The sequence below is a fragment of the Meleagris gallopavo genome, chromosome 2 (genome assembly GCF_905368555.1).
Source record: "Meleagris gallopavo chromosome 2, MGAL_WU_HG_1.1, whole genome shotgun sequence".
In the NCBI taxonomy this organism is placed as follows: domain Eukaryota; kingdom Metazoa; phylum Chordata; class Aves; order Galliformes; family Phasianidae; genus Meleagris; species Meleagris gallopavo.
The window spans coordinates 57,381,991-57,398,338 of NC_139405.1; the positions used below are offsets into that span (position 1 = coordinate 57,381,991).

General features: G+C 35.5%; 1 protein-coding gene across 5 annotated transcripts in view; it reads right to left on the reverse strand.

The window, feature by feature from the left end:
- The window catches only part of LAMA2 (laminin subunit alpha 2), a 337,231-nt gene that overhangs the window by 34,755 nt on the left and 286,128 nt on the right, over positions 1–16,348 (reverse strand). For all 5 annotated transcript variants that reach the window (XM_085217335.1, XM_085217334.1, XM_085217332.1 and 2 more), the window contains 6 exons: positions 14,657–14,773; positions 10,936–11,118; positions 8,497–8,651; positions 6,835–6,978; positions 5,770–5,903; positions 497–656 (listed from right to left, as the gene is read on the reverse strand). In XM_085217335.1, the coding sequence (XP_085073461.1) occupies positions 497–656; positions 5,770–5,903; positions 6,835–6,978; positions 8,497–8,651; positions 10,936–11,118; positions 14,657–14,773 (893 nt within the window). The remainder of the gene's footprint in view (positions 1–496; positions 657–5,769; positions 5,904–6,834; positions 6,979–8,496; positions 8,652–10,935; positions 11,119–14,656; positions 14,774–16,348) is intronic.

The following is a 16,348-nucleotide window of genomic DNA, read 5'->3' on the forward strand; positions in this document are numbered from 1 at the left end:
TACTGATAAAAAAAACAGCAGTAGAAATTGATGTTTATCAAACACAGAAAAAAAAACCAAAACCAAAACAAAAAAAAAGAAAAGAAAAAAACTAAGAATAATTTTTAGGTGTGGAATATAAACCAACTCTCTCCAGTTTATTTCCATTGCCTCTGAAAATGCAAATCAAGGCACAGAGTACGTTAAGCTAGTGAGAACATTCTTGTTTTGTAAGGATCACTGTTCTCTGCAGTATAGAGCCACTTTTAGGAAATGATGATTCAGTAATTGTAAAAATACGTTTGAAGAGCTCTTGTTTATGGCAGACATCATACACCATACCATATCCAAGCGGACACCTTTAGTTGCCTCTAGACAGAAAGCCTACATGTTCTTAATAATTTCTCAAGAGCACAAATACTACTAAAGCACCTCCAACAATGACACAAGCATACTAACGCTTACTATTTTTACTGTAAGTAGTAATGGAATACAGTAGTGCCATACAGTACATTACCTTTATTTTTCCAGTTAAACCTCCAACAAACAGCAGGGCATTAGCATCTACATCCAAAATGGTATATCCAGGTGGTGAGACACTACTGAAAGTGGCTGGCACAATGCTGGCTTTGGGGCCATCCAGAGCTCGCACTGATATAGTGCCGTTTTTCCCAGTCCTAGACATTTTAACAAAATAAGCACAGGTTCAGTAAACCATAGTTAAATATGGTAAGTAGTCTGTTTTAGATGGCATCTTTTAATAGAGGCATGTATTACTGATCTGGCTATGTTCCACTTTGATACAGGTTAACAGACTCTTAGAATTGTGTAATTTAAAGAGAACATCTTTTCATCACCTCAATATTTTTTTAGCACACAATTCAATAGACATATGGAGTGGATCATTCACTGAAACAAGAAAACTGTTTTTTTTTTTTTTTTTTTTTTAATATTAATATTGTAACAAAACTAGTCTTGACTAGTTGTTTCCTGATGTAACAAATGAGGTAGGCAGAGATTCAAATTATATTATGAATTTTCTAAGGTTTACTGAGTTATATTTGCTCCACAATTAATATGGAAAAAATACGGGAAAAAAATGAGAAAACTATGCATTTATGTCTAGAAATCTCTTCAACAATTCATTTAGTTCAGAATCTGTCAGCCCCATCCAGAACAAATTGAGAGTTTTCTTGTGAAATAACATCTCACTGGAAATAAGTCATTCAAAGCAAAAAAAAAAAAAAAAAAAAAAGAAGAAAAAAAAAGAAAAAGTGTTAGTTGTGACATGTCAGTTTTGATAAATTTACCCTGAACTGTGAAGCAAGGTTGAAAAGTAATTTTGAGGGTATCCATTCAAAGAAGAATGTTTTTGTAGATCTATGCCATCTTGCCTGCCCTGAAGACAGGGATATCATAGCTTTCAATGTGAAAACCATATATTTGCAGAAAAATACTGGAGATTTTCAATTACTTCTAGCTTGATCTGGTAATTCAGGACACCATATAGATGGGAGTTCCAGGGAATCTCCTAGTGATATCTGGTGTATGTAAACGCATAGTTACTCCCAAGCATTTACAAGCAGTGGGGTAAAACAATTCACATTTTTCTAATTAAATTTTTTTTGGTTGCAAACTCTTTTTAATGACAATTATTGTAACTTTTATTCCAAAATCAATGGAATGTTAAGTAGATAGCATTCTATGTGGCAGAAATTCTAAAGTTTATTTCTTTTTTTCCAGGTTTATTAATAAAACAAGGTTCATTTTTATTATTATTCAAGTTTATTAACAAATTCCTATAAAGGACTTCAAAACATAGTTCTCAATGTAGTAATTACTGAAATACTTAACAGTTACTAGTGGCTTCTATTAAACTGAAATCACAACTCCAGTGATTCTAGTTTAAAAACATTCAAATGCAATAACATAGAAGGGACTGAGCAGATTGACACTTTTTAGGGTGCCTAATATGTTACAAGTAGGATGGGTGTCTTTCATCTTCAAATAGATGAAAATGCTAACTATAGAGTCTCTTTCATAAATAATTCTCTCTTACTTAGGAAGGACAATTGAGCTCGAAGAAAGAACTTGGCTAACTTGGCAGCAAAAAGACATTGGTATCTGATGCATGACAAGCCATCAGATTAGCAGATACTACTCTGGTGGTTGTCAATGCAAGATGAACTGTTGGGTTAAAGATATATCAGCACTTTGGTGGCTGATCATCTGATACATTTGCACAATATCACGCATGCAGGATTTGCTCTTTAGGAGATGCATGATACAAATGAGATGACTTCTGCAAGTTATCAACATTAAATTACAGAATACCATGAAGAAACATCTGCTCCTTGATACCTGGACTACAAAGAAAACCATTACTGGAAAGTATGGCTTAGATTTGCCTTAGCAGTTTATGACTGAATTCTTGCTGAGCTGAGCTGGATGTGCTTATTGTGAATTTGTGATTCATCTGTCCTTCTTTCCAAGGAAGGGAATTATTTAAACTCTGCCATTAATAATGGTAATATTTAAAATGTGCTTAACTAAAATCACAACTGATCAGATCCAGCTCCTAACAGGCCTGCTGACATCAAGTGACATTGTTACACTGATCAAGTGTGCCTCAAAAATACTCTAGCATGTATTTGACTGTTCCACAAAATTGACTCTGCATGTTGCAAACCTGCTTCTAATCTTTTTGTCACAAACTGTTTGTCATATTTTCCTTCATTAATTGATACTTCAGTTGATTGCAGTTTTTAATGTCAATCAGATTCATCTCTGTAAGAAGGTAAATAACTGTAAGTAGCTGTTAAGTTCTTGTGCCATCAAACTAAAGGGAATTGCTTATTCCATAGGCAAATGGTATATTAAAGGAATAAATACATTTTACTTCAATTTCATACAAATAAAATTTTAAAGATTTCTATGATGGCCTCTGTATATATGATAAAATGCAATGAATTAGTATACTCAAAATAAAAAGACAAGGAAAATAAAAAGCTTCTATGGAAAACAGATGGAGTAGATAATAAATTGGTCTTAGCAGATGGGAAATTTTGGCCTGGTGGTTAACTGAATTGAACATCCCTGATCATGACTCAACAGTCAGCTGTTTCATATTTAGATTTCAGTCCATAAGCTGAATGATTTTGAGGATTTCACGGCGTCTGAGCCAACACATCTCTTTATAAGCCCTTTTGAGATTCTTAGTTAAAACCTGCTATCAGTCTTTAAAGCTACCATATTTACATATTTAAATCTACCATTACGAACACATTTCAATGCCTGTCATCATTGAAATGCGAGGCAAAATTTAGCAAGGCCAGAGTTTCCCCATGGTCCTTCTGACCTCTCTTGCACTCTAAGTGGATGTCCTGCTGTCTGGCAGTTCTGTCAGTTTGCTGAAAAAGCTGGACTGAGAAGAAATTTAGAGAAAAAAATGATAGAATGTAATGAGTAAAACTCTTCAACAGCATATGAAGAAGCGTTATCAAATGGACTAAAATATTCGAAGTCAGAAAATCTTCAGCAGGGCATATGATTAATGAGGTCTGCCTAAAGAATATAAAACTAGTCCCGAGTTCTTCATCTCGATCCCACAAATCCAACTAATGTTTTTGCATGTAATTCTCCTGAATTGTGCAGCTGTAATTGTTCCAAATTGCTGATCCAGCAGTTTGTTTAAAACTAATGGCATGCACATCCTGTATATCTAGAACAAATAACTTAATAGGCACTGTGCATTTGTAGGATGTGTGAATTTTTATACCATATCCTGGCCCATATTCTGCTGAAGCAGCTTTATTGTAAATAGAAGTCTGGCATTATTGTATCATGAAGCTATTTTAGTATGCACAATATGAAGTGATGAAGATTTCAACAATTCCTATCATAACCAAGCTTGTATTTTGCAAGCAACGAGGTTTAAGCCAGCTACTAGAGAAAGTGCCATAATTTTATTTCTCTCTCTGTCCTGAATGTCTGATTTCTGTGATTTTGCTAAATTATTTAAACTGAATGCCATTTTCTTCTCTCAGAGCTATGGATGTAACTGGATTAGAATTTTTCTTTTCCCTTTCTTCTTTCTCTCAGTGTATGACTGTACTATCACTTCTACATTTAATACTAGGTGAAATATAACATGTAAGGATGCAAAAGGATTATTCAGCTTTAATCAGATTGCAATATAGACAATGTTATCTAATTTATTAGGAGAGTAATTCAGGAGGAAAGGATAATGGATATAAAGTTACATAATCCTTATGCTGTAATTATTAAACTGTCACATGCTATTTAAATGGAAAATACAAAATTCAAGAAACTAATTTGAAAACTGAATATTAAGGTATCTATTCATCTAAAGTTCAAAAGCATTCAGCAACTGGACTGAAATACGAAACATATTCAGAATATTCTATCCTTGATTTTTCATAAGCTGTATCTTTTTAAATATCTCTAGTTTGAAGAGATATTCTGGCTATGGAAACAGCATTTTGAGTAAGAATCAAGATACTGGTGTATGACAAGCCTTTCATTTGCAGTACTGCAAGACCAGAAATTCAGAAATGGTGCTACTCTTTGAAATTCAAGATGAAAAGAATAGCAGTTATCTGTCTGAATGTCAAAACCTGTAACCAATTTTTAAAGGATCCTAGTTGAAGAAGAGAACTCATAAAGCTGAAATGAAAAGTAGAAAGAAGGGAATATAAGCAGTCATGGATTGTTGATACATGAGGGAAAATATGTGATGAAAATATATTCTTGATGCAGAACAATTCACATTTCAATAGTAATTGCAGTTTATTCACTTTGGTATTACTGGAGGTAGGTTCAAAACCTTCCACTAAACCAGCCTACAATTGCTTATGATATTGCCTTGCATTAAAAATAGATGTTTTAAACACAGCAAACACTTCCATAAACCTGAGATGTGCAAACCTGAGATAAGGACAAATGTGAAGTCCTACAGCTGCAGAGTTGCATGCATCAGTATAGGTTAGAAGCTGACATGCTGGAAAGGAGCTCTGTGGAGAAGGACCTGGATGTCCAGATAGACCACAGGTTGACCACGAGTCAACAACATGCCCTTAATGCTGACATGCATTCTCTTATGGGGTGCATTATAAAAACCATGGCCAGCATTCAAGGAAGGTTATCCTCCTACACTACTCTGCCCTGTGAGGCTGTATCTGGAGTATCATGTCCAGTTCTGGGCTCCTTTGTTCAAGAAAGGCAGGGATTTCCTAGAGAGTCCAGTGGAATACCATAGAGAATATGAGGGGTCTGGAGCATCTCACACATGAAGAAAGGCTGAGAGATCTGGGGTTGTTCAGCCTGGAGAACATAAGACTGAGGGGAGGATCTTATCAATACTTATAAATACCTAATGAGTGGGAGTCAAGTGGATGGGGTCTGGCCCTTTTCAACATTGTTCAATTACAGAGCAAGGGATAATAGGCACAGACTGTAATATAGAAAGTTCTGTAAACCATGACAAAAACTTCTTTGCTTTGAGGGTGACAGAGTATTGGAATGAGCTGCCTGTAGAGGTTGTGAAGTCTTCTTCCCTGAAGATATTAAAAACATGCTTGGACACTTTCCTGTATAACCTACTGTTCAGAATCTGCTTTAGCAGAAAGGTTGGTCTACATGATCTCCAGACATCCCTTTCAACCCCTATGATTCAGTGAAACTTGGTAAGAATGGATTGTAAGTAAGTCTTGCTTAATTTGGCTGTTTTTTCATTAGGAACCAAATCTTGGAAGTGAAATATGTACTTGCCTAGAGGCTTCAATCCGGTACCAAAACCCATCATCAATGGTCAGATCTGGATACTCTACCCGTCCAACACCAGATCCCACATCCCACAGGAAGCTCACTTTGCCTTTGCGCATTTCTATGGCCAAGAAGTCAGTCTGTGTGCAAAATATAAAAACAGAACCAGTTTCATATTTTGATAAAAGAAAACTCTCTAGAACTCTTCACATTTCAGAAGGTATTTGAATGGGGCAATAGAAATTCACTTACAGACAAGTATAAAAACTAACTCTCACAGTGACTGAGATTGTCTTTTCCCTGCTTTCCTTGATTCAAACAAGGAATCTTATGACAAATGACTTCTGTCAGTGATACATAGCATGTAAGCTGCTAGACTTACAGAAACGTTGGTATTGTAGCAACTAAGAAGAGAACTTAACTCAGACTGACGTTATTTGTAAAACACCCATTGGATGGCAGAAACATGTCAGGATTGTAGGCTAATATGTGATGCCATCTAGCCTCTTCATTTTGTATTAGGTAAAATACAATATATATATAAATATGTATTTTATATAAATATAAAATATATAGTTCAAAATGTTAGAAATGCACTATTTTTCCCATTTTCTGAATTATTGTTGATTATTCTAGAAGCTTGTCTGCCAGAGTGCCCGTGGGAAACTGAGTCATTCATCATTACTGTGCTTGCAATCATAGTCTTGATGTAAAATTGTAATAAACTGGAGCTTTGACAGATGCAAGATGATTAGCCACTTCTTCCCCAAGGAAAGACCCACAACCAACCCCCAAAATGCTCTGGTTGCACTGTGAATTTTAAAGAGTTGATGTAGGTCATGTAGAAGTCTTAGATTTTATAGCTAGTTAAAATACTAAAAAATATTTGCCAGTTATATTTTAGAAGTCCCTATATTAATAACAAAGCAACTGTCTAGTTTATCCTAGATCCTCTACTACTACTTTGAAGCCTCGAAGAGGAAAAAAGAAAAGCCTTTTTCATCTTCTGTGTGTGTCAGTAACCTGATTTGATTGAGCAATGCTGACAAGAAAAGCAGAAAACAAACTTACAAACTTGGCACTTCCAAGATAAAAAAGAAGATTGTCAGCAACTACAGTCTTCACATTGACAATGATGGTATTGTACGTTCCTTTCTTTATTTCTGGTCTGTATGTCCGAATACAGTTGCCTCCAGAAGACACGGACACTTTGATCTTCAAAAAAAGTGTATTAGAAAAAATTCAGTTTACTGCTTATTATTCCAGAAGAAACTGAAAGATGTTTCTAAATCATTACAAAAATATAACTTTTTTTTCTCCCTCATTACCATTTCTATGCTACAAGTAGCAAGTAGTTGCTTGGATACGTACATGAGGTAGGTAGAAATGCAATTTTCTTTCTGGGATTGTTTCTTATGTTTTGATTAAAAGGCAATACAAACTCTTTCTAGCATTCAGGTTTTGAAAGGATCAATTATATGGATCAAAAATAGCTAGAAGATATGTGGGTCTAACACAAGCAGCTGGGGAATTCTGGCAATGGAGATAGACTCTAAGTAGGATACGTAGCCTGGAAAATATGCAGTGCTTCTGAAGCAATTGCAACTCATTGCTCGGGGTAGAGATGATGATCTATTTTTCTTTGTAATGTCTTTGATTATGCTAATTTAAGACACCTTTTAATAATTATTTTTTTAACCAACAGTTTTGTCTAACACTGTTTTCACATAGTCCCTAATGGAGCTGGTATTCATTATTAGGTTTCATTTTCTCTGCTCAAATGACATATACATTTGGACACTTGTGCTAGTTTCCTTAGGCTCAACAGCACAGATGAAAAAAGTATACTCTTTGCTTTCATAATGCCAGCATAGACATAATGACAGTACAATCCTATTTCAATGCCAGATAGACATGTTTATGTTTTAGAGTAGATGTACATAATGATATCAACTCTTGCTTAGGGCAGACTTTATAAAAAATGAGATCTGTTATATGACTAAACACGCTATTTCCTTTTCTCAGAAATGCTGAGCAGGTAAGTACTTAGAAGCCTTCAGGCAGAAGAACATAAGAAAACTTTTGCATCACTGTGACTTGTTCATCTATTGTGGGCAAATACATAATACACATCCATTCTGGGCTCCTATTCTGTAGGTTGTTCTTTTTTTCCCCAACCTTTCAGGAATTTTCCTAAAATACCATCTTCAGGAACATATTTCTCATGTTCTGTTGGGTTACAAGCTGAATAACCTTAGCATTACTCAGCTGGTCCTCAATCTTAGAATTAGAGAGATGGGCTCCAAACTCAATAATCAAACTAGAAATATACTCTCAACCCAAGCTTGCATCCTTAGACTCCACATTCTCAGGTGATATAAGTTCTATGAATTGACACCAGGGATTTATTATCAGTACTCAGTCATCAATGACAAAGTGATTTTTTCTGCTATGCTATTACCACAATACTTCTTAAATAGTAACTTTTCCACATACAGACCAACAGATATTATCCATTTAACAATGTTGTATTTTAAAAGAAGAAACAAAACACAGAGAGGAAATTATCAGAAAGTTTTCTGTTTATCTGAGAAATTATACTCCATTACTTGCTTTCTCTACACATTTTTTTTTTTTATTAGAAAGTATTCACCTTGAGGAAAAGAAATATAAAAGTAGAAAATAAAATCCCACTAATATTTAAAAGGTCATCTTATTGAGAAAAAGGCTTACCGAATTGGCTTGCTTCCGAGCTTGGTTTATCAGCTCTTTTATCTGAGAAATGTTTTTCCCTAAATTATCCTGAAGTTCTTTGATTGGCTTGAGTTTATCTAGTAGGCGATCTGCCTCCTTTTCCAGGTGTTTTATACTAGAATCTGCATCAGCAACTTCATAAGGAAGAAGAAAGCACAATTTTAGAGCGGTGTCAGATGGCAATTATAAAGAGTTATTTAAAAAAAAATAAATAAATAAATAAAGAAAATTCTGCACAGACAATACTCAGGCAATATTATATGCTAATATGAGGTATACACAGACCAGGGAGCTACCTGAACAGAATTAGGTCATTTATGAACATTTAGAATGAAGTTAAAGTAGCAACAGAAGTAGATACAGATGTTAAACAAGAATTTTGAAGCAGTAACTATGCCTCGTGTCAGCATAATAAGTAATGAAAATACTTACTGGAGCAAAATACAGTTACGAATGAAGTATTTACATGTGTTTTTTCTAACCCTAGTTTTAAAAAAATATGCTAGATTAATGAAAATTGATTAGTTTCCATTAGTAATTTCTGCAGAAGAGCTAGAGGATTACAGTTAAATGTTGAATTAACTTGAAGTTCATTCTTAAATTATCTATAATGGCAACAAGAACAACATTTTTTTATTCTGATCACTTAACATTATCTGATAGCTTAAAATTATGTATATGTATTGAAAGCAGATTTTAAGAAATGGTAGTCATATGTAAATATTTTCTTTTTTCTCCCCCTCAAGTGAAAAATGTTTTTACAAAGGAGATTTTTTTATTTTTCTTTAAGTTTCACAGGACATTTTTTTTGCCTTTCAACCTACGACTGGTGAACAATGCCTTCTCTTTGACACTTTTTCAGGAGATGTAAAGATTGCAGCACTTGACCAGTGTGAGGGTATGGAATTGTGTGGATGACCGTGAAATGGACAAATCAGTACTTACCAAAAGAATGTAGATTGAATGGAAATAGTAATTATTATAATTGGGTAATGCTTACAAAGAGCATGAAAGTCTAGTTATCTGGTTTTTGAATACTAACTCAGACCAACTTTCAAGATGTTTCCTACAAGTTTCATAAGTTAGGCTAGTTACCAAGCCACTTTATCTCAGAGCCTTCAAAAAGTAACCATTTGAATGAGCAGTGTGGAACACCATGCATAAGCTTTGGCAGTAAGCAGTGAATCATCATTATCTACTGGAAAAGGCACAATTAAAAAAGCAAGAAAGAAGACATACGTACTTATTTCTGTAGGCAAGATAGGGAGACGAAGAAAAGAGAAAAAAACAGAACATAGCATAAGAAAATGTTTTGAAGATCTAATCACGAATGCAAAGTAAGTTAAGGGACAGGATTCTAGACCTGGCCTATTCTAGACTCAGAAATGCCAAGGTTTAGGCCACTTGCCTGTTATCACTACCAAGCCAGATGTCATTACCTTGTAGATCTGCTTGTTGCATAACCTGCCATAATATAACCACATTATTTCAATCAAAAACTGTTTTTAATGTTGTCTAAAGTTCAAGGGATCTTTCTGTCTGATGGTTATTTTTGAGGTTCACACATGTATTTCAGCCGATGAAGGTTCAGAAATTTCAGATAGGAAGATAGTGACAAACAATCATTTCGCTAGTACAGCTAGAACTTTAAAGGGATATGTGTCCATGGAATGAGACTAACAGTTTCCTAAACTAGATGTTTTAAGGTGCCTAGTTTTGCTAAGCTGACCACAACCTGGAAAGCACAGATTAGCTGAGAAGTTAGTCCTTCAGTAATTTCGTAACAGTATTCAGCCCTGGCTGTACACACCTATGCAATATGCTCTGGTAATCTATAGTAAAATATTATACAGTTTAGAACTCAATGTTTTCCACCATAACCATAGTGGAAATTGCTAAAGAAGTTGCTAAAACGCTTGCTAAAGAAATTGTTATATTTGATAATAGGCTTCACTACAGAAAAACAGCCTTAAAAAACATTTTCTTTTTTATCTTTTTTCTTCTTAAGCGTCTTCAGTATTCTACCAGAAACAGTAACTTGTATGAAAGACGTCACGGCATTTTACCCAGAAGTATTTACCTGGTTGACTGGAGGCTGGATTAGTGCAAGGAATTTTACATGAATCAAGTAATATATTGTCAGTCAAGGACTGATTCTTTAATTATTCATCTATCTAGTTTAAAGACTAGTCTGTGGATCAGACCTACCAACCCACTACATGTTCAACCTGCTGATGGAAGCTTTTTTCACAGAATAGTGAAACAATTCACACAGCAGAAATAGAAACAATAGCTTTCTTTTTATCCCAGCATAGTAATGCTATAAGGGTGAAATTGTTGAGTGTCTGTTTCATTTTGAGATGTAAAATGAAAACCAAAACAACAACAACAAAAAATCCACAGCAAAAAATAACTTACTGTTCTTGATAGGGTCCTTCACAACAGCATTTGTTTTTGCCACATCATCTGCAAGCTGACTGTAGTTGTTTCTCAAGCCAAGGAGATTCTGGTTGAGGTCTTTAATCTGGGCCAGGACATCATTTGCAGAATCGTTGGCTTGTCTTGCTTTGTCTTTAGCTGCCTGTACCTTTATAGCTGTATCTGTAGGTAGAAAAGGACAATTAAATGACTACCTAGTGTACAGAATTTGTTTTCATACATCTCAAGAATAAAGTTGGGCCAAAATTCTACCATCTTAAATTGTGTTGTGTAGTTCTTTACTCTTCAGGATCTTCACATGTAGTAAGACATTATTAATTGTATGTCTGGATTGCAGAATCTGATCCTCTGTTATTTGAGACTACAAATACTCCAGAAGAGAAGAAAACACCCCACAGTGAAGTTGAGTAAGTTGTGTTACTTGCAGGAACACTCTTTGCCACCTGCTTCCCACAAAATCATGAAATTGCTCTTGGAATTGTTTTCTCGCTGTGTTCTCCAATATGTCTTTGAGTCCCTCAGTCATAAGAAAATTTCAGAGTGCAGCTTGGAAGCTTGGACACCTCTGAAATGACCATGCAGCAATAGTGCCACTGACTCCTTGTTGTAGTCAGTGCAGTGTCATGGTTTCATGATTTTTCAATTGGCTATATATACCTATTGCTCCATAGAGCAAAGTGGTGAACTTAATTAAGGCCCAGTATGTTTTTAGCATTAAGAAAGAAGAGACAGTGGCATGCAGCCCCTTAAAAGGCAGTTTCAGTAGAGAAAGCATTTTTTCTCCTTTTTTTTTTTTTTTTCTTTTACAGAAACAAGATAGCAAGGCTCAAAGTTTACAAATATCCTAGAGTATTGGCCGTCCGCCTGGACTTTTCAAGGTCACGCTTTCAGACAGTACTGGTGAAACAGATAAACTTTCCCAATGAAGCTGTCTGAGAGCGGAGAGAGAGATTTGTTCAAAAAGCTAAAAAGCAACTGTTGCCCGCATTCTCCACCAAGAATGTCAACGGTTTACGGGCTGGTTCGGCCCGGTTCCGTGACTAGAAGGGCGGAGGGATCCGCGGATCCGCGCCCCCGGAAAAAAAAGAAAATAAGGGACCCCGAAATAATTGAAAACAGTGGCAACAATCTGAGGTAAAACAAAGTAATTTACTAAATATGGTATCAACAGAATTTTATAAGGAGAGAGAATGTGAAATTGATGGTGGATCGGCCTTACCACAACGCTGAGATGAGAAGCGCAGGCAGAGAAGCGCAGGCGAGAAGCGCAGGCAGAGAAGCGCAAGCGAAGCAGCGCAGGCAGAGAAGCGCAAGCGAAGCAGCGCAGGCAGAGAAGAGAGCATCAGGTGACCTTGCCGGGAGTTATATCTCCTCGCTGACCGCAAAGCCCCCTGGGGAAACGTAGCTGCTCTTCTCCGCTGGACAGGCACCCGGAACTTGAGCATCAGCAGTCAAACCCCCAGTACATTGCATGATGTTATGATGTGGAATACCGATAATGAAAAATCATGAAACCATGACATGCAGTTAACAGACTGTACTGCAGTACTGGGAAAGCAAAGGAGGATGTGTTTGTTTCCCAGTTCTGGCTAAGAGATGGTTGATAAGAGTGTTTATACCAAGATTTGCTTGGGGATGACCCCATGCTCTTGACTATATGAAGACACGGGAAAACGCAGACACTAATTCCATTTCAGGGGATCAAGAGTGTAAATTTCCAAACAGATGTGTTCTTCACATTCTGTGGATAGTCTGATGCAATCAAGCCTTGGCCCAGAGAAAAGACAATGCTCCCTAAGGCTGTAGAAAATTGGAAGGTTTGTCTTGAACCCTTTTGACTTTTTTGAGCAAAATCATATTATACCTGTCCTCCAAACTACTCCACTCTTATTTCTGAAAGTTTGGCTTTGAAAATACCCCAAGATACAGTAGCACCTTGAAAACACAACTGAACCTTTAATCAACCATTATCATCATCAATACTGAGAAGTGAAATAAGAGAGCTCTCTGATTGCCTTTTTCCAATTTCTTTTTTCATCTTATCTAAGTACCTCTTTTTTAATTCATTATTACAGGTTGCACCCCTTTCTGGCAGAATGGAAAATGGGATTACCTTGTTACTTCCCTCTATTTGTCATACCAATTATATTTATTTTCAATCTATACTTCAATGTGTAGGTCCTTGTCCTAAAGGTGATCTATCCCTCTATCTCATTTTGACTTTTTTTTGTTTGTGTGTTTTAGTTTGGTGATTTTATTTGGCTATTTCTATAGCATAGACACAAGAATTATTAGTTTAAGCTGTACTCTGTTTCCCTGAAACCTTGAAGAACAAAGTACATGACAGGGTCATTTTCTCTCCTGTCCTCACTGGTTATTTCCTTATTGGATTACTAATTTACTGTATTTTCTTATTCATGCCATTTATTTTCTCTGAATTTCACTCTTATGACACATCTACTTGCATATGAGAGTGTCCTTGTCCCAAGAGCAAGCACCCTGTAACTCTAATCTGACAAGAGCTTATTACATTGCTAATGGCTGCATATTTCACGTGTCTTTTACATGCTTCATACTCAGTATTCTGTCTCTTAAGGCCCACTGGCCTCCGAGATCCATTTTATTTGACCAAGACATCTATCTGCGCACAAGAAGAGTAGCAGTTATGTCAATTCCTGTGGTCAAAATCCAGGAAGTGGCATAAGAGGTGACATATTAAAGCAAATTCTTGTGAATGCCTGATTTCAAGGAGTGCTACATCTAAAACAAAATGTTTCTGCTATCTGAAATCATGAAGACAACAATGTGCAAGATGAATAATTTCTCACACCAAGTTTTTACTTGTAGTGTTGACCTTCCAGACCTACACAGATCAGAGAGAATATAAACTTTCTTCAGAGACTTTTCTTAAGCATATATTCAGTTTATTAAAATGCAGGGTCTGTTAGAGATAAAAGTTGTATCAAATGACTGATAAAAGTTCCTCTAAAAAAAACCAAAACATTCCATCTATTACAAGAAAAATACTAAGAGAGCTTAGTTCTCTGTCTCTCACCATCACAACACAAAGTAGCTAACATCCCAGCACTTAAGGATTTTAATTGATATAACAGATTTATTTATTTATTTATTTATATTTTTTTTTCCCCAGAGGTGGTAGATAAAACTATTAGTAAGTATGCTTAGTACTTTAGGACTCACTGACGAAGGCCTCTTTCAGTTCTAAGGCACACAACGACAAGCTGACGTTGAATTGATATTGCGGCATATGTCAGTGGGAACATGTTAGAAAGGTATGACAAAAAGAGCAGATTCCATTTTGATGTTTTCTTAAAAGTCATCAGGTGTTTACTGTTCTTACGTTTCATAAGAAGCATGCTTCATTTTACATGAGTTTCATAAATATGCTTTTCCATATTTAAAGGAAAGACTGCCTCATAGTTCCTGAAATCCTTATTCTTTCTGAAGCCAATCTTTTACAAATTACAGAAGTGGAATTCCTTTTACTGTGTCAAAACACAAACTTATAAAGGTATCTGTTTTCAGGCCAATTCTTTCTAGCTCATCTGTGTCTTGTACAGCAGCCCATGGTCAAAGTGCACGTGACGTGGACTAGATAAAAATCAGACAGATTTTAGGTGATAGAAAATGATGAAATAGGGAGAGATAAGTCAAGCTTTGCAGTACTTTTCCAGCTTACCATTAGGAATGGCTGAGAGCTTCCCAAAGGTTTCATTCAAAGTTTTCAGGAGAATAGAATTCTTCTCATCAGCATCTTTCAGTCTGTTCTGCATGCTGTCCAGGTTATCTTCTTTTTCTGTAATAACAATAATTTGCAAGTTGTTTAACATTAAGATAATAAATAACGTAAGTAAGTTTAGTAAATTCCCTTGTAGGTATCAACAATAATATTTTCAGTTTAAGTTCCCTGATTCCATTGTATCTAAATGCTTTATTTCATTTTACTGTTCTGTTTGTCAGAGGTTTTCCTAAGGTTTACAGAAGAAAGAAAAAAAAAAAATTGCAATCACAGATGGAATGATTTACTGAGACTCATAAGAATGATCCACTGGAAGATTCAAGTATGAAGTTTAGTCATAACCTTGATTCTTATATCCAAACACTACACGCATTTTCATATTAAAGATGTTGCCCGGGACAAATGACTTGACCACTGTGTGGAAAGAGATCATGTCAGCTTACTGCACCATTTGGAATGACCAAAGCATAGCTCTCATGAATCTTCTAAAAAATAACCCATGTTGATGTAATACTTGAGGTAAACACAGCATATCACCCTATCATTAATATGAGGAGACTACACTAACAACACATCATTATGAAAGATGTATATATATACATATAGGAAAAAGTCCTCCTAATAAATCAAAACAGTTGTACATTACAGACTGTAACAAACTGATGTTATCTTTTATGGATCATTTCTGTTCTTCATCGATTGCTTTGAATAAAAATCATGGAGGGATTTTTGGAACAATATTCAGCATTAGCAATAATTTTACAAACTCTCAAAAATGAGATTCTAGCTAAGCTTTACAGCTATTTAAACATAACATTAAAATTTTGAAATAATGTAAGTTTGGCAGAGAAAATGCTTAATGCTTAAACAACTATGTTAGGGAACATTTTTCAACGTTTCTTCATATCAGTATGGAGCTCTTCAGAACTGGCAGGTGGTTATTTATTAACTTAAAGTCATGCCTTGTTGGGAAGCTAATTCAATATCATGGTGCTTGATAGCAGAAGGAGGAGAATAATTTTTGTAAAAGTAGTTTAAGATAGAAAGTATGACAGTGACCTTCAGATGTATGACAGGTTATTGAAAATAAACACGTGGTTTCTGGATACATATTGAAGTAGGTCCTGGAATAGGAAAATATACTGGAGAAGAAATTTCTCAGTGAATAGGCCACATACTTGTGAAAAATGGAAAGTATCACTTTCAAATAAGGAACAATAATTAGACATATTAGATCTCCAACAGCATCAGAGCTATAGCCCTTTGTGAGAGAATAAACAGAATTAATGGGTTAAAAATGGGATTGTGGAATCCATGGATTCTAAAAGAGAACGGTTTCTCAAAACTAGATGTGCAAAGAGCAACTTGAAATTAGAAAAATGAAACAAAATGCATATTACCTCCAAGAAACCATTAACTAAATCTTCCAAGACTATTTCCAAGAAGAAATGGTGAATGGAATGCAAATGAGAATCATTTTTTTTGTTGCTAGATCCTTTGAAATGCCATTCTGGAAGGGATCTTTTTGCCTCATTTAAATCAGAGCAACAGTTCAGGTGTGCCTAGAGGCAGGTCTTAATTCTTGCAAAACGCCCCAACAGAGGAGCTGGACATTGGTGTCTTGTGTGAAAG